The sequence below is a fragment of the Orcinus orca genome, chromosome 3 (genome assembly GCF_937001465.1).
Source record: "Orcinus orca chromosome 3, mOrcOrc1.1, whole genome shotgun sequence".
NCBI lineage: Eukaryota > Metazoa > Chordata > Mammalia > Artiodactyla > Delphinidae > Orcinus > Orcinus orca.
This window is the reverse complement of record NC_064561.1, coordinates 30,451,233-30,474,425: the sequence shown is the minus strand read 5'-3', so window position 1 is coordinate 30,474,425 and position 23,193 is coordinate 30,451,233. Positions and strand designations below refer to the sequence as shown.

The window sequence follows — 23,193 nt, the reverse complement described above, 5'->3', positions numbered from 1 at the left end:
AAATGGGACTCAGAGGTAGAAATCGACTACTCAATGCTCAGAGTCAAAACATGGCAGAGCTGGGATTTGAACTGGTGCTGGGAGTGGAGTCGGGCTTCTCCATCCACCTCCTCCTCTGGGTTTCAGTAGCACCTGGTCATACCTCTGCTGTGCCCCTCATCGCTCTGTAGTATAACCATTCACCTACTGAGACTAGCTCTTCTAGAGCAGGACAATGTCTAATTCATCTGTCTAGTCCCAGGCCTTTGCCTGGTAAGGCACTTAGTAGGTGTGCACTTGACCTTTGCTACATAGAAAAGGGCATACGTGCATGAACGCACGACCAAGTGGGTGAATGAGCAGACTGTTGTTGGCACCAAAGCATAGGAGAGTTTCTGAGAGACAGCTAATGGCATTAATTGCATTGTTGGTGGTAGCCGAGGTTTTTATTAGCATTCATGATTGCATACGGGATAATGAGAAGTAAATATGCCTAATTGAGTATGTATGGGGAATGAGGTTAATGCTTGGAGGGCTGCACGGTATGCTGGGTTAAACACTGATGTACAGGACCCCTAATCAGTCCTTTCCTGTTTGTAATTGCTGAGTGCATCCCCCTCATTAAAATCTGATGGTGGGAGTGAGATTTTCAGGTGCTTCTGGGAGTTGTTGGAGAGATAGAAGGACGGAGTATCATGCAGTGGCAGAGTTTATTCTGGAGGGGATGATGGCAGAAATGGGGGTATGTGTTGGGAGGTGAGTAAATGAGAATCACAGTAGGAAGAATTCTCTCTGCTAGTTTTACCAGCTATCGGGCTACTGGTTTTCTTTTGGCTGGAAGGTGCTCTCATTGGACGGAGGGTACCACCTCCACAGACGGAGCCGGTGATACAGATGCGGTATGTGTGTGACCATCGAGGCCCAAGCCCTCAGAGCTGTGGGCTCAGACCAATCCTCTGTGTGTCCACTGACTGAAATTACTCTCTTAAGAGTTCTAGACACAATAGAATTGAGCAACAAATTAAATCCACCATCCAGCGTTCATTCATTCAGCAAATATTTATTGACCTCCTACAGTGTTCTAGGCACTGTTCTGGGAGCGTGGGGTACGTGAGAGTTCAAAATGGCAATGATCCTTATCCTTACAGAGCTTTCATTTTGGCAGGAGAAACAGAAAATAAACAGAATAAGTAAGCAGATTATGTAGTATATTAGACAATGATCAGTGTTACGGGAAAAGGGGAAGCAGAGCATGGGGCTGAGGTGTGCTGGGGTGCCTTTGTGGGTGGGGGGCAGGGATAGTGGTAAAGGTCTTCAGGAAGAAGACCTTGTCGAGAAAATGAGATTTGAGCTAAGACTTGAAGGAGGTGGGGAGAGCGTTTCAAGTAGAGAGAGCTGATCGGACGAAAACTCCACCGCGTGATCACATTTAGCTTGCTTGAGGGATGGCAAGGACGCAGGTGTGCATATAGCAGAATTTGTGAGGAAGCGGGGAGAAGGGTATCAGGCCAGCAGGGTGTGGGCAGTGGTCCACCTGAAGGGTTCGGGCTTTTATTCAACACAGTGGGAGCCATTGGAAAATTTTAAGCAAATGAGTGGCGTGACCTGTTTTATGTCTTAAAAGGGTCACTCTGGCTGCTTTGCTGAGAATAGACCTTAGTGGAACAGGGGCAGAAGCAGGGAGACTTGTAAGAGATGATTGCAATAGTCCAGGTGACAAAGGACCGTGCCCCAGACCAAGGCCATAGTGGTAGAGGTGGTGAAAAGTGGCCTGAAGCTGGAGGTATTTTCAAGATAGAGCAAACAAGCCTTCCTGATAGATTGCACATGGGATGTGAAAGAACGGGATAAATGAGCCTCTCTTGGCCTGAGCAGCTGGCAGGATGGAGTTGCCATTTATTGGATGGAGAAAACTGCAGGAGGAGTGGGTTTAGGAAGGAGGACCAAGGGTTCATTGGGATGTGTCACATCTTCCATACCTGTTACACACCTGAGAGAAGATGTCGCTGGTCAGTTTGATGTAGGAATATGGTGTTTGGAAAAGAGATCTGGGCTGAAGATGTGTATATGGGAGTTGTTGGCATATAGAGAGTATTAAAGACATGAAGCTGGATGGGATCACCAAAGGAATAAGTCAAGACAGAGAGAAGACAATCAAAGAATGAGCCATGGGGTCCTCAGACAGGAGAAGGTACAGAGAAGAGGAAAACCAGTCATGATTCTGGGGAGTGATCGGAAAGGTGGGAAGGAAAGCGAGAGCGTCTTGGCAGCCATGTGAAGGAGGCATACCGAGGAGAGAGGTGTCAACCCCGTCAAATGCTTCTGACAGATCAAGTACGAAGAGGACTGAGAATTGACCGATAGATTTAGCAAACCCCTGTGACGCTGGTGACCCTGACTTGGAGGGCAGCTTTGGACAAGGACTGGGGGCAAAAGCCTGACTAGAGTGAGTCTAAAAAACAACGGAGGGGAGGCATTGGAAACAGCAAATATGGACAACTCTTTCCAAGATATAACCTTCTTTCATTATTTCATTTATCCATATTCCGTTTTCCCACTGCCGTGTACATCCAGCATGATTAGATGGTTTTAATCAGTGATCAAGTTGTGTGTTCTGCTGTTTTCTCTTCATACTATGTCATGAATATTTGAGAGATGCTGCCTAGTCTTCATATTTGTCATTTTTAATATATCAAATAGATGTATTGATACATTTTAACACATAATGAGTGTACCATAATACCCCCCTATTGCTGACCTTGTGGGTCCTTTCCATTTGTTTGTTATAAATAAATAACACTAGGGAAGAATCTTTACGCATATTGCTTTTTTCTTCTATGATACTTTCCTGGAGTTGTATTTCCAAATGTAGGATCGCTAAGTGAAAGATTATGAACACTTGTGAGACTTGTGGTACCTCTTCCTAGTTTGATAAGTATTTCTAAAAGATCGTATCAATCTGTATTGCCACAGCAATAAGGGTACTATTTTTCTCATACCTTCATCAGTCAGTATGGGGCTAGTTACTTTTAGATAAATTCATCACAGGTTTAAACTGTTACTTCATTGTTTTTCGTTTGCATTCATTTCCATACTAACAAGGATGGACGTTCTCCAGATGTTCAGCTGTTTTTAAGACAATTGTCGTTCAAGCCGTTAGAGAATTCAGTAGTGTTAGTCACGTGGGTGCGCGTGTGGTACGCGTAGAAAGCAGGCGTGTGATGGGTAGAGGCGGTGGGGTGAGGGATGTGTGAAGTGCGGTGAATGTGTGAGCTGTATGGAGCGTGAGTGTGGAGTGTGTTTGTAGGTAGAGGTTTGGAGCCTGGGGGAGGCTGAAGAACTGGGTCTCAATGATGGCTGTGCCCAGTCGGCTAAATGTTTACTGGAAGTAGCTGCATTTTGGGGAGAGGGGGCATGAGGGGGAGGGGGATAGAGGGATGATGTTGTATGTAGCTGAGTTCGTGACATGCTGTATGATTAAACTATGTCCATGTTTAGCTTTAATAAAAACAAGAACTCAAAAATAGTTGGCCAAGGACATCTCTAAGAACCTGCCCAGGTGTAAAGTTATCTATTCTGGTGAGGTGGACTTAAGGAAGTGGAGCGTCAGCAGAAGGGGCTGGGCTTGGGAGGACCCCTCAGAGTGTGACCAGTTCAGGATGAACAGCAGTTAGCACAGCTCCTTACAGCCACCTAGGGAGCTGTCCCCAAAGGACAGTCTTTTCAAGAGTTGTTAGTACAACTGGTATCCATGTGGAAAAAAATACATCTCCACTTCTACCCCCGCCTCACACCACATGTAAAAATAAATTCAGAACGGACCACAGACCTCAACATAAAAGCTAAGACTATGGGCTTCCCTGGTGGCGTAGTGGTTGAGAGTCTGCCTGCCGATGCAGGGGACGCGGGTTCATGCCCCGGTCCGGGAAGGTCCCACATGCAGCGGAGCGGCTGGGCCCGTGAGCCATGGCCGCTGAGCCTGCACGTCCGGAGCCTGTGCTCCACAACGGGAGAGGCCACAAGAGTGAGAGGCCCGTGTACCGCAAAAAAAAAAAAAAAAACTAAGACTAGAACACTTTGAGAAGGAGACTAAGGAGAAAATCTACAAGATTTTAGGGTAGGCAAAGGTTTTTTGGACAAGGCACAGAAAGCACTAAGCATACAAGAAAAAAGTAATAATTGGGCTTCATTGAATTAAAACTTCTGCTCTTCAAAAGACCATTAAGAAACTGAAAAAGTAAGCTACATATAAGGAGAAAATATTTGCAATACATATATCTGACAGCAGATCCGTATCAAGAATATAAAAAGAACCCTTACACCTTAATAGTAAGAAGCCCAACAACGCAATAAAAAGTATGAGCAAAAGATTTAAATAGACACTTCACTAAAGAAGACATACAAGTGGCCAAGAAACACATAAAAATATGCTTTACATAATCAGTCATTAGGGAAATAGGAATTAAATCTACAATGAGGTACGACTATACACCCACTGTAATGACTAAAATGAAAAGGATTGACAGTACCAGTGGTTGGTGAGGAGGTGGAGGAACTGGAACTCTAATTCACTACTAGTGAGGATGTAAATCAGAACAACCATTTTGGAAAACAGTTTTTTAGTTTCTTATAAAATTCAACATATAATTAACATACAAGCCAACAGTTCCACCCCTAGATAGTTTTACCTAAGCAAAATGCAGACATTGCAAAGACTTGTGCATGCATGTTCATTACAGCCTTATTCATAATAATCTCAAACAGCAACCCAAAAGTTTATCAAAAAGTGAATTATGCTGTATTCATGCAATAGACTATTATTCCACAATAACAAAAAATGGACGACTGATACAACCTAAATGAGTCTCAAAAGCCTTATGCCAAGTGAAGGAGGTGAGATCCAAAGAGCACATACTGCTTGATTCCATTGTCATGAAGTTCTAAGACAGAACCGGAGGGAGGAAGTGGGTGGAAGTGACTGACACAGGACTGCAGGGTAAAGGAACCATTTACACATTGATAACAAGTGGTAGTTTATGGTGTCTGCGTTTGTCAAAACATATCCAAGTCTACACTTTAGACGATTGCGCTTCATTGTATTTAAATTACGCCTTAATAAAGGTGATTTAAACAGTGTATTGATGCCCACTTAATACTGCAGACCAATTAAATGGAAATCTCTGGGGTAATTTCCAGCATGCAACCAGGTTGAAACCAGTGTTCTGGTGTGGGGTTGTGGGTTGTGTTTGTCTGCCTGTGCATCCATCTATCCGTGTTGGTTTGTGCTACAGAAGAAAGCCTGGGTCACCAAAAATGGTAGCCAAGCCAGCCTTCAATTAAGCCTCTCACGTGCTTTTATACTCCAAGGAGCACGGCCTCCAAAGGGAGGGCGCCACTCTCAGATTAAACCCAGAGCACCATGGGGAGGATCCATCCAGGGGTGCCCCAGGGCAGTTGTCAGGGACCCAGCATTTCACCTAGCCCTCTGGCAGGTGATTCTATCTGGAGCCCAGCAGCGCACCTGCCAGCCTTGCCTGCCACCTTCAGTGACTGCTCAGCCCACCCGTGTTGTCACCTCTTAGCAGGTGATATGTTGAAATTGTTTGGGGAGCTTTGCGGGTCACCATTGCCTCCTTCCCACCCCCAGAGATCCTGATTTAATCGGTCCAGGGGTGGGGTCTGAGCATCGGGATCTAAAAAATTTCCCCCAGTGATTCTACTATGCAAACAGGGGTTCTTGGACCTGGGCTGCACAGCAGTTACCTGGTGAAGCTTAAAACTGCCAATGCCTGGGCCCTACTCTTGGAAACTCTGAGGTTAAGTGTTCTGGGGGCAGAATTCAGGCTTTTGTTTTTATTTTTGTTTTTTGAAGCTCCATAGCTAATTATAATATGCTGAGTGGACCCAGTGTACTGGATGAAGTACCAACCTTTTTTTTTTTTTTTTTAAAGCAATTTTGCTGAGAGCCTGGGGGAAAAGGCAGTCTCATAAGGCTGTCTGTGAGGATAAACTTTGGTACAACCTTTGGGACGATAATTTGGTAGTGTCTGTTAAAATTTAAGATGTGTATACCCACTGACCCAGTAGTTCCTCTTTTAAGGAATTCCTCTTTTTACACTACAGAATTAATAATAGCACACGTTCATAGAAGTATGTTTTTAAGAATCCTCACTACAGCATGGGTTGTGGTAGCAAAAGAACTGAAAACAATCCAGATGTTTCCTGGTAGTGGTCTGGGAGACCACTAAAACCCTATCATAAATAAATCTTAGCACCATACCGTGGAATACTATGCAACCATTTAAATGATTGAGGTACGTAAAAAATAAAAATGAATAAGTAAAAACAGTGGTACAAATGGAAAAAAAGGATAAATTAAAAATTGAGGTAAATCTTTATGTACCTACAAGGGAAAATGAACATGATATATCATTTGGAGATGAAAGCAAATTGCAGACCAATATACATGACATGGGCCACTTTACATTAAAAATAAATTTGTGTGTGTAGATATGTATGTATAAACAGGTTTGTATATAATCATAGGGCAATATCTGTTAGTGTGTGAGACTCCTAACGGCAGTTACCTCTAGGATGTAGGATTGGAGAGATTTAAACTCTCATTTCTTACTTTACGAATTTGCAATGGTGGAATTGTGAGATTTTTCTTTTTTTTGTATTTTTCCCCAAAATGTAAATTTTTAAACATATGACAAACTTTAAAAAACATCTTCACCCTGGCCATGTTTCTCTTCTTTTCTGTGGCCCGTGTCAGCCAGAAGTGCGGGACCCCTGAGGGGAACCCAGGAGTCCCTAACCCTGAGGGAAGCCACATCTGCTGATGGGAAATGGGACCCCACAGTCTTTCAGCCCAGCTTTGTAAATTCTTTCCTCCCGCTTTTTTTCTTCTCTTGCAAGTGTTCCTCCATCTTACTTGGTTGAAGAGTTGCAAAGCTTTCTTTGTGGGAAGCAATTTTTTGGCCCCTGCCGGCCATCTTCTCACCTTGTTTGCTTTCCCAGAAAAAAGGAGGAGGAGAGCTTGAAGAATTGAATAGTTTTGGCTTTACTCTCACCATCATTTGTTTACTTTACCTGGGTGTAAGTATGCTACAGCTTCCTGGGAAGCAGTGAGGCAGGGCCCATTATCCTCTTTTATAATTAGAAAAGTAGACTCAGAGAGGTCAAGCAGCCTGCCCATTGTAACACAGTGATTATTGGCAGGCATGAGAACGTGGCCCTGCTATCTCTTGGATTATTCTTCCCGTCTCTTCTTTCTTTCATTGGAAATACTCATTGGGGCCTATTCAGGAGGATTGAGAGCTAAAGGGACTGCAAAAGGAGGTACAAACTCAAAGCCCTCAGGAGCCACACACATGACGTAAATGAATGAGGCAGATAAATTGTGGACCCACAGTGGCCAGAGCTTCTGAATGATCAAGAAAAACCAGACATCGGGATTTTAATATATAAATCTCCTTGTTTTTACATACCAGTAATCAGTTCAAAATTAATAAAGTTCTTTGGGCTAAGAAAAACCTGTCTACAGGCTGGATTCACCATATGGCTGTGATTATACAATTTCCGGTGTGTTAGTCGCCCCTTACCCCACCCGCCAACTGGGAAATGACTGAGGAGTTGACAGTCAACGGGCATTGGTTCTTGGACATGGTTTTGACTTCTTTGACATCTGTTCAGCCGCCAGCTACCCTTTTTAAAAAATTTTTTTGTCTTCTGACTTTTTCCCAAGTTATCACTGTACATATTTATTGTACACATAATTTTAAAAAATAAAAAAAGAATGAAGAAGAGGCATCCTACCATCAAGACATATCTGCTGTTAATTTGTTAAGTTTCCTCCTAATCTTTTTGAGAATGTATATATGTATTTTGATAAATACAAAATTATTTATGCAGTTTTGCACCCAGTACTTCTACTCACTTTTATATCATAAGCACCTTTCTGGTTTTTTTAAAATTTTTTTCGAAGACATTATTTTTAATGGCTGTTTTAGTGTATTATGTAAATATAGCATACTTATTTGAGCAGTTATTTCCTGTGTGACCTTGAGCAAGTCACTTAACCTCTTTATGTCTCAGTTTTCTCTTTCGTTTAATGGGGGTAATAAAAGACTCTTCCCTATAGGGTTAATGTAAGGATTGGAGGAGTAAATAGATATAAAGTAATTAGAATAGTGCTTGGCATAGAGTAAACATTAAATAAGTGCTTGATGATTATTATGGTTTTGTACAAATGCATTTTTGCCTGAATTTATTGCTTTTTATAATAAATTACTACAGGAGAAATTATTGGACAAAGGGTATTAACGTTTTAAGGCTCTTGATTTTCATGGTCAGATAACCTTCTAGTAAGGCTGTTCTAATTTACATTTCCAACACAGTATTTCTTCATATCCTCTGAAATATCAGTTATTTTACTTTCCTTTACTCTTTGCCAAAACAAATGATCTTAAGCATCTATAATGTTGTTGAGCCTCTCTGTCTAGATTAGAACTCATATCTGGCCCTTACTCTGGCTGTTCCCAGACAGACTGACTTCAGGTTTGTAAACTGATCCTGGTTTGTGTGTGTGTGTGTTTGTTTGCTTAATCCAAAGGAAGAGTCTCTGTTGTTTAATAGGTAAGTTTAACCCATTCACATTTATTGTGATTTTCTACTTATTAAGCTTTTTGTTTTCTGGTAGTAGATTCTACAGGCCACCAACTCAACAGACATTTGTGAGGTGCTAACCTAGGGTCTCTGGGGTCTGTTCTAGAAACCACTCAGATTGAGGATCCCCGGGTACAATGGCGGCGGGAGCAGGAGCACATGCTGAAGGATTACCTGGTGGTGGCCCAGGAGGCCCTGAGTGCACAAAAGGAGATCTACCAGGTGAAGCAGCAGCGCTTGGAGCTCGCGCAGCAGGAGTATCAACAGCTTCACGCCGTCTGGGAGCACAAGCTGGGCTCCCAGGTCAGCTGTGAGTACCTCCCCCGCCCCAGGACACCCACAAACACAACTACAGGGAGGAGGGAGTGGCCACACTGAGTCTTGCCTCTGTTGCCTCTCAGCGTTTCTCAGATCTACCTATTTTCGTTCATCTCCACTCCTTGTCCAAACCACCACCCTCTCTACTGTTTTCCGGCTCCTACTTGTGCTTTGCAGTGATTCATCTACCATTTTCATTCCATTTCTGTTCATTCATTTGTCATCTCAAAATGCCAGACTTATTACCTGTCTTCTTATTGAAAGCCCTTCAGTGGCTGGGGGCAGTGGGGAGTTCTTGGTTAATGGATAGTTTCAGTTTGGGAAGATGAAAAAGTTCTGGAGATGGATGGTGGTGATGGCTGCACAACAGTACGAATGTCTTTAATGCCCTTCAGCTGTATATTTTAAAATAGTTAAAGTGGTAAGTTTTATGTTATGTGTATTTTGTCCCATTGCTCTTTCCATAGCCCACACAGTCACACGTGATCAGGCTCCTGCTGGCCACTCCCACCTCATTGCAGGCTCTCATTCACTAGGCTCCAGATGCACTGAGTACGTACATCGTGCTCCCCTCGCCTGCCCCGCACCTTTCCACCTTGGGGCTTTTGAATTGCTGCTCCCCTGCCTAGGAAGCTTTTCTATTGGTCTGTTTGCACAGCTGGCTCCTTCTCACCCTTCCAGTCTCTTCCTTCAGGTCATGTCCTCTGAGAGGTTTGCTTCTGACATCCCCATCCACAGACTCCCTTCCCCAGCATTAGCCTCTGTAATGGCTCTCTCTTTATTTTGTTCATAACACGTATCACAGTACATCTGCTTATATGCTGCTGTCGGTATTTCTGAGTGGAGGAGATTTCCTGTCTCCCTGGTTTCTGCAGGAGGAGAAGAGGCATGCCAGGGTCCCCAGTCCTCATTCCCAACATAGGGAGATGCCAGATCAGTAGCTTTCAAGGAGCCCGTTGACCTTTTCTGATGTGTTGAGGGTTTTTTTTTTTTTGGTATTTTACCACTTTTTTTTTTAACTTTTTAGAAATTTAAAATTTTTTAAATAATATTTATTTTCTCTTATTTTTTATTTTTTTGGCTGCGTCAGCACGTGGGATCTTTGTTGAGGCATGCAGAATCTTTCATCGTGGTGCACGGGCTTCTCTCTAGCAGTAGTGTGCAGGTTTTCTCTCTCTAGTTGTGGCGTGGGGGCTCCAGAACGCAAGGGCTCTGTAGTTTGCGGCACGCAGGCTCTCTAGTTGAGGCGTGTGGCTCAGTAGTTGTGGTGCATGGGCTTAGTTGCCCTGCGGCATGTGGGATCTTTGTTCCCCAACCAGGGATTGAACCCACGTCCCCTGCATTGGAAGGCAGGTTCTTTACCACTGGACCACCAGGGAAGTCCCTACCACTGTTTTTTTGTTTGTTTGTTTGTTTTTTTGCGGTACGCGGGCCTCTCACTGTTGTGGCTTCTCCTGTTGCGGAGCACAGGCTCCGGACGCGCAGGCTCCACAGCCATGGCTCACGGGCCCAGCCGCTCCACGGCATGTGGGATCTTCCCGGACCGGGACACGAACCCACGTCCCCTGCATCGGCAGGCAGACTCTCAACCACTGCGCCACCAGGGAAGCCCCCTACCACTCTTTTTAATAACTAATATTTTCCTATGTTTAATGAGTGCTTACTACATGCTAGCCTGCAGTCTGAATATGTTATTTCAGTTAATTCTCGTAACAGTTCTATGGGCAAGCACAGTTAATATCCTCCTGTAACAGATAAGGAATCTGCAGCCTAGAGAAGACCAATAACATGCCCAGGGTCTTACAGCTGGCAAGAGGTGATAAGTTGCAAACATATAAGTTCCGTCTGTCACAACAACACCTGCATTGTGGGCCAAAGGGCCAGCATTAGGCCACAGTGTCAGGGTGTCCGTGGCTTGGCTGGGTCCTTAAACACTACCCCTGTCTTTGAGAAGTTTGGTCTGGGAGGAGGACTGTGAGTGGTTTATTCACTGTCCCAGCCCCGCCCCGTTCCTTGGCAATTCAAGAAAAAAAAAACAACCTCAGATTATAGAAAAGAACTGGATTACACTCATTAGCTATTTCTAGGTCAAATAATGTCCTAGAGATCATCATGAGGGTTTTAGCACTTAATCTATCTTAGTCAGCTGGGGGCTGCCATAACAAAATACCACAGAGTGGGTGGCTTCAACACAGACATTTATTTTCCCACAGTTCTGGAGGCTGGAAGTCTGAGGTCAGGATGTCAGTATGGATGGGTTCTGGTGAGACCCCTCTTCCTGACTTCTCACTGTGTCTTCACGGGGCACAGAGAGAGAAAGAGAAACAGCAAGCTGCTGGTGTTTCTTCTTATAAGGTCACTAATCCCATCATGAGGGCCCCACCCTCATGACCTCATCTAACCCTAATTACCTCCCAAAGGCCCCTTCTCCAAATACCATCACATTAGGCATTAGGGCTTCAACATATGAATTTGGGGGGGACAAATTCAGTGTATAGCATTATTCTTACCAGAGCCCTGGAGGGAGATATTAATATTGCTCGTGAAACTCAGATTCAAAGAGGTAGAGGAGGGCTTTTTTGGCGTGGCGAGGCCAAAAAAAAAAAAAAAGAAAAAGAAAAACCAAAATGATGGTGTTTTTGAACCTTGATGGAGCATTTAGTAGCATCCGAAGTCATATGATAGGACTGTATCAATTCCTACCACGAATCATGTATTTATTCTTATTGGTTCCAGGGATCAGTTAAAAATCTTTGTCGTTTCAAATGCCAATGAATTAATAATATCAAATAAATATTGTTATTATTTATTGCGAGCTTAAGAATGTGACAACTACTATTCCAAATACTTTGTATTTAACTAAATTAAGCCCCATAACACCTCAATGTGATACTATTATTATGTCAATTTTATAGATGAAGAATTTGAGGCAGAGAGAAGCTGCATCACTTGTGCAAAGTTACACGGCTAGTTAGGAAGTTACATATCCTGGATTTGAACCCCAGCAGTCCAGCTCCAGAGTTGACATTCTCAAAATGTATTTCCTGTCAAGATAATATTTATTGAGCCATTAATATGTTCTAAGGAAATTGCACTAAGTGGTTTATCTAGACCAGTGGTTTTTGGCCGGGGGCAATTTTGCCCCCCTAGGGCAGTGTCTGGAGACGTGTCTCCAGTGTCTGTGGGATCTTAGTTCCCTGACCAGGGATCGAACCTGTGTCTCCTACATTGGAAGCTCGGGGTCTTAACCACTGGACCGCCAGGGAAGTCCCAAGACACCATCATTTTGAATGTTAAAGAAGGAGTCATCTCGGATCACTAGTCCTAAGATGCAAACCAGTGAGGGATGGCCCAGTCCAAGCATCCCAGTGAAATAGGCATGACCCAAGGCTCCTCATGACTTTCTTTGGATTTTATAAGCCAGGTTTGCCTTCCAAGTCAAGCTCTCCAGCATGTTGATAGACCGGTGAGGTAACATGCCTCCCTCTAACTCAGATGATCTGCTGGGGCTTGTGAGAGTTTTGCCACCTTGCCTTGGCTGCTGTAGGGCTGTGGCTGCAGGTGGGGCCCTGCCCTGGGGATGGAGGCTTTGTTGTCATCTCTGGCGCAATCTCTAGCTCCGTGGGGAAGGAGAAGAGAACTCACATTTAATGTACACCTATTAAATTTCTGGAGGGCAATATGCCGGCACTCTACTTATGTTTAAAGTAACCTTGCTACACGCACACATACACACACACACACACACACGCACACACACGCACACACAATTTTGCAAGGTATTGTTGTTCCCATTTTACAAATAAAACTGAGGCCCAGAGAGGAAAAGTATCTTCCCCAAGGTCACACTGGTAAAAAGTGGCAGGAATAGCTTTTATACCCAGGAGTATCTGACCTCAAAACCAGTTCTCTTCATTTAATCCAAGTCAGCCAGTCAAATTCTAAGGTTTGGGGGCTCTACTGGGGTCCCTCCATCCTCTGAAAGATGAGAACTTGGGAGAGCTGGGTTCTTTGGGACCTCACCATGCTCCTTCCTCCTCCGCGCCTTGGTTTCCCATTTGAAAAATCAATCACTGGGAGCCTTGCAGCTAAAAATGCCAGTTGAACCACCCACGTGCTTTCACTCATTCCTGAAACTAAGAAAATATCAGATAAGAGGTTTTTATGGCATACATGTACAAGGACAGGGAGACTTGGAGAGAAGAGAACAGCGGTAAAATATGGAGGCTGGAAAGCAGAAGGTCAGGTGGCAGCCTGTCTGATAGAGTGGAGAAAAGAGAAAATGGGCTGATAGTGAGGGAAAAAACAGGCCTCTAGTCTACCTGGAGCACGTGCAAAAGCCTCGGGAATTGGAGGGAGTGGCTGTCTCAGCGTGGAAGTGAAGTGAGGAGGGCCTGAAAGAAGATGGGAGGAGAGTTGTTCCTGAGACACAGACCACCAGATCTCCTTCCCAGATCAGTGCCACCAGGCCACTGCTCATCCCCAACGTGGGGAAAAATTGGAGGTTTCTTTTTTTGAGGTGCATCATACTGAAAACATGGTGATTAAGTGAACATGGACTTGAGGATTGAGACCCCAGCCCGCCTGTACCACTTGACTCCCAGAAGGGTGCCAGGCTATTACCCTGCAGGCTAGACAGTAGAAGAGTGGGGAATCGGAGTCTCTTCTCTTCAGAGAAAAGAGATGTGAAGAGAAAAGATGTAAAGACACTGACAGGATTCCTAGATGAAACAGACCAGCCAAATCACATCCCAAATAACCCACAGTCAATCATGTAACCCATCATCAACAAGCTCCACTCCAGCCAGCTTTTTGGGCCCCCAGTCTTAAGTGTGAGCAGACAGCTGAGATTCCAGACATCCATGGAAAGCCTCTAACATGAACAATAGAGATTAAAACAAACACATGGTGATAGGGAGCCCTTGTAGGAAACAGGGAATATGCGTGGAGAAGAAAACATCGAGAGAAGCTACACAACCATGCAACTAAAACAGGATGCTACATTTTATTAAGAAAAAAAAAAAAAGGAGTCTTCAGAGAACACAGAAGAGCCTTAGGAAATTAAACTATGAGAGTAGAAATGAAAAATCCACAGGAAGCCTGGAAGGTAAAACAGAAAGTTTTCTAAAAAGCAGAACAAAAATAAAATGAGATGGAAAAAAAGACCATCAGGCCAAGAACTCTATCTGAGCAATAAAAGCTCCAGATAGAGCAGAAGAAACAGAGGGGAAGAAGCATCAGTGACATAATGCAGAAAAATTTCCCAGAACTGATAGAGGAGAGCTTTTAGATTGAAAGAGCTCAGTGAGCACCCAACACAATGGATAAAAGTTAACTCACACCAAAGACATATCATTGTGCAACTTCAAACACTGGGAACGATTCAAGATCCTAAAAGCTTTCAGAGAGGAAAACCAGGTCACACAAAAATGATCAGGACTCAGAATAGCTCCAGGCTTCTCAACAGTAACACTAGAAACCTAAAAGACAATGGAGCGATGCATTCACACTTTTAAGGAAATTCATTTCCGACTGAGAAGTCTATATCCAGCAAGACTACCTTTAATCGAGGGCCGGCTAGAATAACGATCTTTTTAGACATGCAAGTTTTCCAAAAGTTTATTTCCTTCATGGGTCCTTTCTCAGGAAGCTCCTGGAAGTGATATTCTGCCAAAATGAGGGGGTAGTCACAGAGGGGGAAACATGGTATTTAGGGAGGAGGAGAGAAGGAGGCAAGGAGGGGGGGTCTCAGGATGCCAGCTGTGCAGAGAGAGTGCACTGGCACATGCCTTGCGAGACAGAGCCCAAGAGAGGAACTCTGTGAGAGGAGATTTAGATAACTGGCCAAGTGTGAAGCTGAATCAGTGTTAAATTTGTGGAAAGTAGGCACGCATAAAAATGATCATTATTAACTCTAGGAAAAACAACCCAAAAACTGTGCTGGAAAGAAAAAGTAGGCAAAGTTGGCTATATGCCTCGGCCCTGAATAGTGTTTGCAGTGTAAAAGTAATGCAAACACTGAAGGTTGCTCTCGCCAGAGTTATCTGATGAGAAGCTGGGAGGGGTGTCCTGTGTGGGGTAGGGGCCGAGAAAGGGAGTGAAGCTAACACTCCATCCTCCAGAGAGAGAAGTGAATAAATCATGCCTAAGACTGAAAAAAATCAAGAAACAGCGAAACATGCATATTAACAGACTCACACGGGTGGGCACCCAAGAAACTGGCTGAACCTGTTGAAACAGTTCCTTTTTCATGAGTGAGATAAGCGGATTGGGGAATGCTCTTTTTTTTATAGCAAATCTTGGGTGTATAAAATATATAGTATTTTATATATACTGTTAAACTGTTCATATATAACTTGAATAAAAACTAAAAATTAAACCTATAAAAAGGTGTCACCTTGAAGGCACACCTGTTTGAATTTAAAATTATTTTGTTGTGGGTTAGTGAGGGGACATGGACACAGAAAGGAAGCTGATGACCTATTTCTTGATTGGGGTGCTGGTCACTTGAGTGTGTTTCTTTTGTGAAAATTTATCAAGCTGCACACATGATTTGTGTACTTTTCCATTCTCGCATGTATTTTTCACTTCAACAAAAAGTTTATTTAAAAAATAACAGGCCACGGGCTTCCCTGGTGGCGCAGTGGTTGAGAGTCCGCCTGCCAATGCAGGGGACACGGGTTCGTGCCTCGGTCCGGGAAGATCCCACATGCCGCAGAGCGGCTGGGCCCGTGAGCCATGGCTGCTGAGCCTGCGCGTCCGGAGCCTGTGCTCCGCAACGGGAGAGGCCACAACAGTGAGAGGCCCGCGTACCGCAAAAAAATAAAATAAAATAACAGGCCACATCCCACTTCAGCAGCTTTGGGTATAAACAGTGCATTTCACAGTGATTCTCCAGAGGGTAATAATTCCAGCCCCTGCTGGCCCAGTTGGCAGAGTCTGTTCTTTTTTGGGTTCCCTTCCCTGGAAGGTTTCTAAATGTGCCCATGGAACACACTCACTTTCCACAATCAGCCCTGGCAGCGCTGATCCCCACGGCGACCCTCTCCTTCTTAGGGCCAGGACTTGCCATGCTTCACAGGCTCTCCCAGTCTGCTAACAACTCCCCCCAGCACTTCCCCCTAGTGTAGACCCCCCATCCAGCAGCACCGATGAGCAGGGTGTTTAGCAGGACGGGGTGCTCACGGAACGGGCACCCCCCATTTTAGCTGTATCCCCATCTTATTTCCTCACTGATGACTCTTCTTGTCTTTTTACCATGTTTGCACTGCCAATCGGTGGGTAACGATTGTTAATTACCTTAAAATTTTTCCAAAAGTGCCTATCTGGGGAATTTGCTTAAGTCAGTACCTCCAGCTGTGGATCCAGCAGCTAGGTCCCTCCCCTGAGATCCCTAAGTCCAGCAAAGACCAGAGTGCAGAAAATGAAAGCTTCAAATTGGAAACAAAACGTGTGTCTGGAGTCCCTGTTCCATGCTCACGACGAGGTCTCCGAGGTCCTCCCTGTTCAGGTGTTCCGGCCACTCATCTCTTCTGGTAAAGCCTGGCTTCCATCCTCATCCTCATTCTCTTCATCACCACCATCATTGCAAACTCTGCAGAGACGTAATGCTACCCATGGTGCAGAATGACTTGTCAGTTACTCTGCAGGGCAGTTTTGTTTCCCAAACTTCCCAGTGTTCCATTTTAACTTTAACTTTCCTTATGCATAATCAAAAGGTCCGCTCAGGTATTTTAACCAAATCCAAAGAGCAGAGCAGCGTCTCCTTCATGACTGTCCCTTCTACCTCCAGACACTGAAAATTGCTAGCAATCTCCAAATAAGCCTCTCTAGCCTCAGAAAAATTCAGGTCCCAGCAGGTGATGTTAAGTGGAAAGGGGAGGTGATGAAATTGCTCAGAGTATGGGATTAAGGACTTGGGAGAAACGCTTCTCTGGCCTGTCTCCCAAGAATGACTGTCCCTTTCCTGAACAGTGGGGCTGTGTTTACCTTAAAGACACAGTGACTCTTACATGGGGCCGATTTTCCTCCTCACATCAGCAGGTAGAAAGCTCAGAGCCAGGTCTGTGGCCGCGGGTCAGGAAGTGGGACCTCATGGTATGCAGTGAGCTCTAATCTCATGCCACTGGCTTCCTCACTTTCATTGTCCCTTGTCTCATTTTCCTTACTTTTTTTTTTTTTTTTTTTTTTTTTTGCGGTACGCAGGCCTCTCACTGCTGTGGCCTCTCCCGTTGCGGAGCACAGGCTCCGGACGCGCAGGCTCAGCGGCCATGGCTCACGGGCCCAGCCGCTCCGCAGCATGCGGGATCTTCCCAGACCGGGGCACGAACCCGTGTCCCCTGCATCGGCAGGCGGACTCTCAACCACTGCACCACCAGGGAAGCCCTCATTTTCCTTACTTTAAATGGATCACTCTGTTGTGTCCATTTTTGTAAGCCTTAAAATCCTTTATCAAGACACAAAGAAATACTGCTTTTAAAACGCAGTAAGATTACAGCTAAAGGCATACCTCATTGACACTTCACAGATTGTGGTTTTTACAAACTGAAAGTTTGTGGCAACCTGGCGTTGTCAGGTGATGGTTAGCATTCTTTAGCAATAAAGTATTTTTTAATTAAGATATGTACTTTTTTTAGGCATAATGCTATTGCACACTTAATAGACTGCAGTATAGTGTAAACATAGATCTTTTAGGCACTGGAAAACAGAAAAATTCGTGTGACTCGCTTCATTGCAATAATCACTTTATTGCGATAATCGCTTTATTACGGTGGTCTGGAACCAAACCCATAGTATCTCTGAGGTATGACTGTACATGATAGAACTGTAGATAAACGTTGGATGGTAACTTGGAGAGAAGGTAATTGTATTAGGGTGATAGTGTTACAGGTAATTTATTTTCCTTTTCAAATGTACATTAATATTGTAGAGTGCAATAAATATTTTTAGTAATTCCTTCTGATTAAAAATTGTATGTTTGTGTTAGAAAATGTAGCAAAGACAGAAAAATACAAAGACGAAAATGAATGTTATTCATCATTCAAATCTCTCTAGATAGCAGTATTATCTTCTTGCTATATTTCTCTCTGGTCTTTTTCCAGATGTGTGTGTGTGTGTGTGTGTGTGTGTGTGTGTGTATTTGTTAACTGTGTATATTTTACAAATTTAACTTATTCCTTCTTTGTGATTTTTTGTAAATTATTGTTTTTATATAACAGTAAGTTTTGGACATTTCCCAAATGTTCAGTATCCTTCAGCACCATCGTTTTAAATCACTTAAGTTGTATAGTCCCCATTTTATATGTGTACCGTATTTATTTGACAGATTCCCCTTTGTTGGACATTCAGGTTGCTCACTAGTCGTCATTCCTTTCTGGGTTTACCTAGATGGCCAAATAAGCCAACTTGACCAAAATGTGTTTCTTCTATAGAAGATTTTTTTTTCTTTTTCCTTGCAGTGGTCTCCGGTTCGTCATCCAGCTCTAAGTATGACCCTGAGATCCTGAAGGCTGAAATTGCCACAGCAAAATCCCGGGTAGGTCCTCTTTGCTTATACTATTGATGGGGGTCACTGAGGCAGCCTTAGGCTACTAGCCTACCCACAAGAGCAGAGGAGATGCTTCAACCAGGCAGCGGCAGCCAGTGCTGACTAACAAGATTCTAAATAATGACAATAGTAGCAGTAGTAGCCATCGTTTCTGTAATAGTAATGGTGATAGCAGCCACCCTTTCTCAAGCACTCACTCTATGCCAGGAGTAGCCCTAAATGCTTCACGAGTTCTACGTCATGCCCTTGAGACAGCCCCATGAAGTAGCCACTGTCGATATCTGCATTTTGAAGATGAGCCGACAGTGGCTTAGGGGGGGACTAAGTGACTTGCCCAAGGTCACAGGGACTCAAGGCTTACTTTAAAGTTTTTAGTGTAAGGAGCTATTTTGCTGGGACTTCCCTGGCAGCCCAGTGGTTACGACTTCGCCTTCCTATGCAGGTGGCTGGGGTTTGATCGCTAGGCGGGGAGCTAAGATCCCACATGCCTAGCGGCTGAGAAACCGAAAACATAAAACAGAAGCAATAATGTAACAAATTCAATGAAGACTTTAAAAATGGTCCACATCAGAAAGATCTTAAAAAAAAAAAAAGATGCTGCCTTGCTAACCACTGCTTATTCTGCAGTACTGTATTTGATTACTTCCTGATTACCTTAGGGGGAGAGATATTTTTATTCCCCCTTGACTGATGTGGAAACGGAGGATCAGCCGTCAAATGACTTGCTCAAGGTGAAGTCAGTGTTGTGAACACCGGTTTAGTGCACCTTCACATAGGTCCTACAAATTCAGATGCCTGCAAGAACGCATGAAAGGGGGGCGGGGGCTGGCAGTGAGGCAGTAGGGAGTAGTGGGGACTGTGTAGCCTAGTGGGTGGGCCCTGTCTAAAGGGGTAGTGGAATTTCAGCCCTACGCTCTTATGGCCATGCTGGAATGTAGGCTCCGCATTGGCAGATCTTCCAGTATTTTTAGAAAAGAACTGTATATCTAGGCCAAGTATATGAAACATCTCAATATTTAATCATTAGCAACTAATTTTTAAAAATTTAATCGCACTGCAAGCCAAACAAAGCAATCCTGCAGGCTGAAGCTGGCTCCCTGGCCGTGTCTTGCCTGTAAAGTTACCACGTTGCCTCTTACCTCCATGCACTAGCATATCCAGTGCCTGCTTTAAGTAATGCACGACCCAGGAAATTGCTGTTCTCCTCATCTGTCAGAATAGGAAGGGGAGGCTCACAGAGGTGAGGTGGCATGAAAGAGGTTAGCCAGCTCCTGTCCGCTTCCTGTTTCTCTGGCGCAAGGGCAGCTAGGAATGACCTGCAGGACAGCTGGACTGGGATGCCAACCGAATGCGCAGCTGCTGAGACCCAGGCGACATCAGTGAGGGGGCCCCGAGGGATGTTGACCTGATCATTATGCAGGGGCGGTGGGGGACTCTGGATTGATACCAACCTCTGACCCGGCCCCGTGTGTGGTCTTCTGCCATCCAGGTTAACAAGCTGAAGAGAGAGATGGCTCACCTCCAGCAGGAGCTACAGTTCAAAGAGCGTGGCTTTCAGACACTGAAGAAGTAAGTCCACCCTGCAGTGTGGGGCATGGGGATTGCCCCCAAGCCGTGCTCCCCTCCTGTCCTCTCTGTCCCCCTCCCCTTCAGTCTCTCTCCATCCTGCTCGAAATGGGGCTCTCTAATCATTCGGTTCCCGTTCTATTCCACTGGCATTTACTGTCACCCAACATTGAGGTTTGGAAAGAGAAAAGGGGAATCATTTCAGACCACCTGGTTCTCATCGTCCTCTGAATTCCCGAAGCGTTAAAGTCTGTTCCATTCAGTTGAGTTTTGCCAGCCGGTCATAGAAACAAGCATCGTTGGGCATTTCTGTGCAGCAGTCTCATCCCCTCCAGTAGATCCGGGAGAGTCTGATACGCACACAAACAAAACCGCCTCTTTCCATGGCCCCTAAAAGTGAGCAACGACTTCAGCTAGTGAGCTCCCCAGAAGGAACAAGGATCTCTTCCACAACAAACGAATTATGAGGAGAGTGGGCACCATGCCGTGCATGCTGTGCTTATGTGTGACTGCAGGGGTTTCCAGAACTTTGACCAAATGTAATTTTCACTTTTAGAAGCTGACTTGCAGCCAAGCAAGATACAGCTCTGTTGTTTCCTTAGAGAAGATGTCTTCATTGTCACTTTCATGATCATACTAGCTAAGACTTGTTGAGCAGATACTCTGTGCCAGGGAGGACTTTCAGTGTTTCTGCACGGGTGACCTCATCACAACTCAATAAGCAGTGCTCTTTTAGCTGAGCCCATTGTATAGATGGGCACATAGTCAGTGCCCCTAAGAGCTTATTGTCATTGTTAGCCAGGGGGATCATCGAGACTTGTGCATTGAGTCACGTTCAGTACATCTGATGGGCTTACGGGATGGTCATTACAGAGGTGCCTGGTAGCCCTCGTGGAGCTCCAAGGAGTACAGCCAGTAGGTGTCTCTGTTCTAAGGGACGTCCACTTGGATTCCCAGAGAGGCCACCTCTGTGCAGACAGCAGCTTCTGTAGACACTTGCTGTTTCACTCTCCCTGACTGTACCTTTTTTTTTTTTTTTTTTTTTTTTTTGCTGTATGCGGGCCTCTCACTGTTGTGGCCTCTCCCGTTGCGGAGCACAGGCTCCGGATGCACAGGCTCAGCGGCCATGGCTCACGGGCCCAGCCGCTCCACGGCATGTGGGATCTTCCCGGACTGGGGCACGAACCTGTGTCCCCTGCATCGGCAGGCGGACTCTCAACCACTGTGCCTCCAGGGAAGCCCTGACTGTACCTTTACCTCATTCCCGGGACCTCAGTCCACTCTTCACCACTCTGTGGCCACAGCCCCGAGCCTTTGGGTGTCTGTCTCCAAGTCCAATTAATCGAGCAAACTGTAACCACCCGTCGAGGGGCCGGTTGGTTCTTATTCACATCTCCCCACTCCCCAAACCCCGCCCCACCCCCACCCCCACCCCCGCCCGGGTGAGTTATCACAACTATCCCAGAACACAGGGTAGAAGGAAGTATGGCTTTGGATTATAGATTGTGTAGAGTACCTTTTTGTGTTCTGTATTATGGCTTTGTATTTATATATTTGTGTTTACATAGATATATATTATTTCGGTAGGTATATATACATATGCCAATCCCGTCTCTCAAACCGGGTCCTAGTCTCATTAGGACAAGGGGCCATGCTTTACACGTCTTCGTAATCACCAGTGGTGCCAAGGACAGTTGAGGGCAGTACTGTGACTTCAGAAAATTCCTTAGTGGAGCAGCTTCTGAGCACATAGTTTAAGGGCTACTCACTCTCAGCGCAGGTGCCCTTCCCTTTCCTCTCCCGCCTCCCCACTCCTCCCCACTCTGGGATCCTCTGGAGCTTCGGGTTAAAACACTTCCCATTATCCTCCGAGCCACCACAAACCTGTTTTACCACTTTGTCACCCTGCAGCAGCATTGAAAATTCTTGTTGCTTGGTAAGCTGACGCTGAAACCCCGAAGACAAGTCTCCTTTCTTTCCCCTTCCCTCGCCCGCCCGTTTGATATGGGGCCCAGATAAGACTGCATCGCGGCTCTGGCTACCCACACTCCTCGCCGGAAGCCGGCCCCGTGTTCACTGTGGAAGAAGTGAAACCATTCTGCTTTAATGGGCACCTTGGCAGAGAGGGTTAGGGATGTTGCCGCAAGGGACAGATGGCCCAGGTTCAAATCTCAGTTCCCTGGGAACGTGGAAAAGTGGCTTAACCCCCTTGAGCTCCTGTTTCTTTATCTGAAAAATAAGTTATTGTAAACATTGAATTGGAAAATCCACATGGAGCGCGTGACTCTGCCTGGCACATAGGGAGAGCCCAGTGAGCGGAAGAGGGTGGTGACCTCTAGCTACTTGCCTGCCTGCGCTTGGGAAGGAACTCAGATGAACTCTGCGTCCTCCCTGGGCTCGAGGCCGCGCTGGGTATGTGCTTGTGTACCCGTCTCCTCGTCTCTACTCCCTTTAAGAGCAGTTTTTATTCTGCCTCACTGATGGGGCTGAAAATAGACCTGCGAGACCCCCTAGCTTGTGAGCGTCAGAGCTTGGTTTGGAACCCGGGACTCTTGGATTTTGAAGCTCGTGTGTTAATACCTCCCTTCCTGGTATCATCCCAGATGACCCCCTCCCCAGACCCAGAAAACATCAGGCCCCTTACCCTCTCGCTTGGGACCCTTTTCAGTGTCTAGTGGGGGATGACCCAGTCACTTCGTGGCCTCCTCTCTTTTCAGAACCTGGGGGAAGCTGAAACTCATCCCTTTGTTCACTTCATGGTCAGCAAACCCAGTTTTAAAAAGCAAAAAGGTGGCTGAGGATTGAAGCATACCTCGTAGAGGAGCCTGAAAAGAAAACTCAAGCCCAAAGCTTGGGATTTGGCCCTGTCAGCTGCCCTGAGCCCTCATCAACAGGGAAGTCTAGGCCCACCAGCCCCGTGGGAGGAGGAGGGCAGGACAGCATCTTTCTGCATGTCCCCAGGGCCACCCTGCCCAGGTGAGGGTTGTCTGGACAAGTCCAAGAGGAGTCGGCCGCCGTCAGAGCCTTTGCCTTGCGTCTCTCTGGCTGCCCTGTGGCTGCCGGGTGTGTGACTCTCTCAAGTACTGCGAGAAAGGACAGCTGTGTAATTTGGAAAT

The 23,193-nt window shown here is 45.4% G+C and overlaps 1 protein-coding gene across 1 annotated transcript in view; it reads left to right on the top strand.

Moving 5' to 3' along the window:
- Positions 1 to 23,193, top strand: part of WWC1 (WW and C2 domain containing 1) — a 150,064-nt gene that overhangs the window by 76,432 nt on the left and 50,439 nt on the right. Inside the window, exons 3-5 of the mRNA XM_004271974.4 lie at positions 8,753 to 8,956; positions 18,423 to 18,499; positions 20,001 to 20,080. Coding sequence (XP_004272022.2) covers positions 8,753 to 8,956; positions 18,423 to 18,499; positions 20,001 to 20,080 — 361 coding nt within the window. The remainder of the gene's footprint in view (positions 1 to 8,752; positions 8,957 to 18,422; positions 18,500 to 20,000; positions 20,081 to 23,193) is intronic.